Here is a 2822-nt window from a genome sequence, read left to right as displayed (position 1 = left end):
TTCTATCTAATCATTAAAGTCTGTACAACAGGAATACTTTGACCCAGTGTCAGTCACATCACCGTTTCTTTGTAATTAAGACCCCAAAAATGCCAACTGGACCATGAGTTTGGTAAACTATTAAACTTCCACTAAACAACGGTAGGTTGTGTGAGTTCTGATGGCTGAAATCAAATTCCACTTGAACAGAACATATATTTTGTAGTTTGCATCTCAGATCTTGCTGACCGAAGAAAGAGGGCTCTGGGGCCTTGTAAGTATTGCTAAGTTTCTAACTACTACGAATTAAGAAAAACGTATAAAAATGCAGAGCATTAACTACTACCTGCATGCTGGTAGAAGCATTGTAATACAAAATGTACAAAAGAAATGTGCTGCAAAACAACCAGAATGTTTCATATACACATAAATAAAAATACATATGTCCTCTGACAAGGCAGAGAGACATAAATCGAAGTGTGAGAAGTACCCCAACAACCCCCCCCCCCGAACACATTTCCCTTGTCCTACTTCCTCAATATCGAAAAAAAAAAAAAAAAAAAAAGGGTACACGTTCATTTTCTAAGGCATTTTGTACACTAGCGAATGAGGAACACAGGTGTTACTCTCAGACGTTTCCTTTTTTTTTTTTCTTCTTCATTCTCGAGGATCAATATTTGAGCCAGGGGTGAGCTGCGATGGAGGCTTTGCTGCGGTCTCCGTAGTCATAGAGCAACTCCTCGCCTTCGTCGATGTCTCGAGAGGCGACGAGGATGAGGTGAGGGACCCCGTTGATGTCGTGGAGTTTGGTTTGGCAGTTTCCGGTTTTACTGTGATTTATCAACCTACCCATTTGACCAGTCTCTTTTGTTGCGTCCACACTGTGGGAACAAAAAAAAAAAAAAAAAAAAAAAAAAAATCAGTCTTTAGGCTCGAAAATGTTAAATACACCTAGTATGTTGTCCAGCAATACGTTGTGGTGATCTGCAAAAGTGGACATGCACTATGGGGAAACAGTCTTGAGGCTCTTGAGTCATTAAATGGTTTGTTGATTTTCCTGTGAGAGGATTAGTGTCCAGGATCTATGCTAAACTGATGCAAGTGTCCGTAGGAGAACTCCCAATAGTGGGGAAATGGGAGCGAGAGCTGAGCCATGAGGGGAACGCAATTAATTGGGAGACAGTTTGGGACATTTCCCACTGTTCCAAGAACCCAAATGGCCAGCAGATCCACTTCAACATATGTCATAGGACATATTGGACTCTCCAGAAGAGATACGTCTCTAAAGTCATTCCCACTCCCTATTGTACGTTCTGTCAACCTGAACAAACTGGAACTTTCCTGCACATGGTCCGGGAGTGTGAACAGGTGCACGAGTTCTGGGATAAAACAACATCAATAATATCTGATGTGATAGGATGTTGAATTCCTTCTGACCCGATTGTTAATGACGACTCTAAATTACACCTGCTTGAGAGAGAGAGGAAAATTTGGCTAGCCGGCTCAACCACGAAAATGATAGCTCAGCGCTGGCTCCCCCCTTGAGCGCTCTACAGCAAGGATTAACAAAGCCAAGTCATCGACAATCAGCCTATGGGAAAGCACAGCAGCACAGGTATCAGTCCTAATGACCTCTACACCACAAGAACTAGAGGAGAATGACTAGGCAAGGTGTGATTTCTGTTTGTTCATTGGTTGTCGTTTTGTTTTTTTCCCTTGAGACCGCAGAAGGTGGGGGTTGGGGGAGGGTTTGTTCTTGTTCAGTTTTTATTTCTCTGTTTCTGTTCTGTATGTTTGCATAAAAAAATAAAAAATAAACATGCATTGATTTAGGATCCTACCAGTAAGTTTTGCAGAGGTACTGGAAGTAGTACATGTAGCAGCCAGTGGCAGGGTTGAGAGCGTATTCAGCCTCCCTCTTTTTGGCGTCGGTGATCTGCAGCAGGTCTCCGTGGTACTCCACCACGTACTCGCCTTTCTGGAAACACCGCGTGGCGAACACTGCTCTCCCCTTTCCTTCTATGTGCTTCACCTACAAAACAGAGCGAGAGGTTTTCCATCGTGAAAAAAAAACTTCACGTTAAATAAAACAATAGGTTTGATTCGGCACAGGGTCGTTTTTGCGTTCATTTTGAACCTTTGAGGAGAAGTCTTCACACCTGCCTGGTTTAGTTCGGTTGAATCGAACCCTGGAGCGTTTAAAATGTATACTTTTACTTCACTACGTTTCTCCTCAGCATCTCCGTTACTCGTTACTTGCAAGAAACGTTTTGGTACGTTGAAGTGAAAGATTCTTCTTCAACTAAAAAAAAAAAAAAAAAAAAAAATGGAAGTTCTGTTTCTATTTTTCTCTTTGTTGATGTCAGATTTTGAATTTTAAGAAGGTGTGGAAACCTGGAATATTATACTTTACGATAAGGAAGCCACAATAAAGTTCATAATCAAAAGTTTTTCTTTACTTTTACTTTTAATAATTAAAGCAACACCAAAGATTCTTTTGTACCTTAAAATGTTTCCAAAATGGTTTCAGTGGTTCATCAAGTCGCAACAGGGTGAACAGCACTTCTGCATTTGCTTTGCGGCTCTCTACCGGCTATAACCGCACTATGCAAGTTTGCCAGATCAGGTAGTGGATCTGTAGTTCGAATGAGACATAAGAAACTGTAATGGGGCAATTCCACTTCCAACCTGTAGGGGGACCGAAGAGGAAAGGTTCTCTAGTGTTGCTTTAAGTATATTTAATATAAAATTACTTTTGATACTTAAGTATAGAAAATATCAGATACTTTAAGACTTTTATTCAAATAACATTCTAGAGTAATTCACTCTTGAGGGAATTACTG

General features: G+C 40.8%; 1 protein-coding gene across 1 annotated transcript in view; it reads right to left on the bottom strand.

Moving 5' to 3' along the window:
* Positions 1–493: 493 nt before the first annotated feature.
* The window catches only part of kmt5aa (lysine methyltransferase 5Aa), a 7479-nt gene continuing 5150 nt past the window's right edge, over positions 494–2822 (bottom strand). Inside the window, exons 6-7 of the mRNA XM_028601979.1 lie at positions 1821–2011; positions 494–860 (exon numbers count right to left, since the gene is read on the bottom strand). Coding sequence (XP_028457780.1) covers positions 650–860; positions 1821–2011 — 402 coding nt within the window. The 3' untranslated portion in view covers positions 494–649. The remainder of the gene's footprint in view (positions 861–1820; positions 2012–2822) is intronic.

Source organism: Perca flavescens, chromosome 16, assembly GCF_004354835.1.
Source record: "Perca flavescens isolate YP-PL-M2 chromosome 16, PFLA_1.0, whole genome shotgun sequence".
Classification (NCBI taxonomy): Eukaryota; Metazoa; Chordata; class Actinopteri; order Perciformes; family Percidae; genus Perca; species Perca flavescens.
Note: the sequence above shows the minus strand (reverse complement) of the source record. Positions and strands in the feature narration are given on the sequence as shown.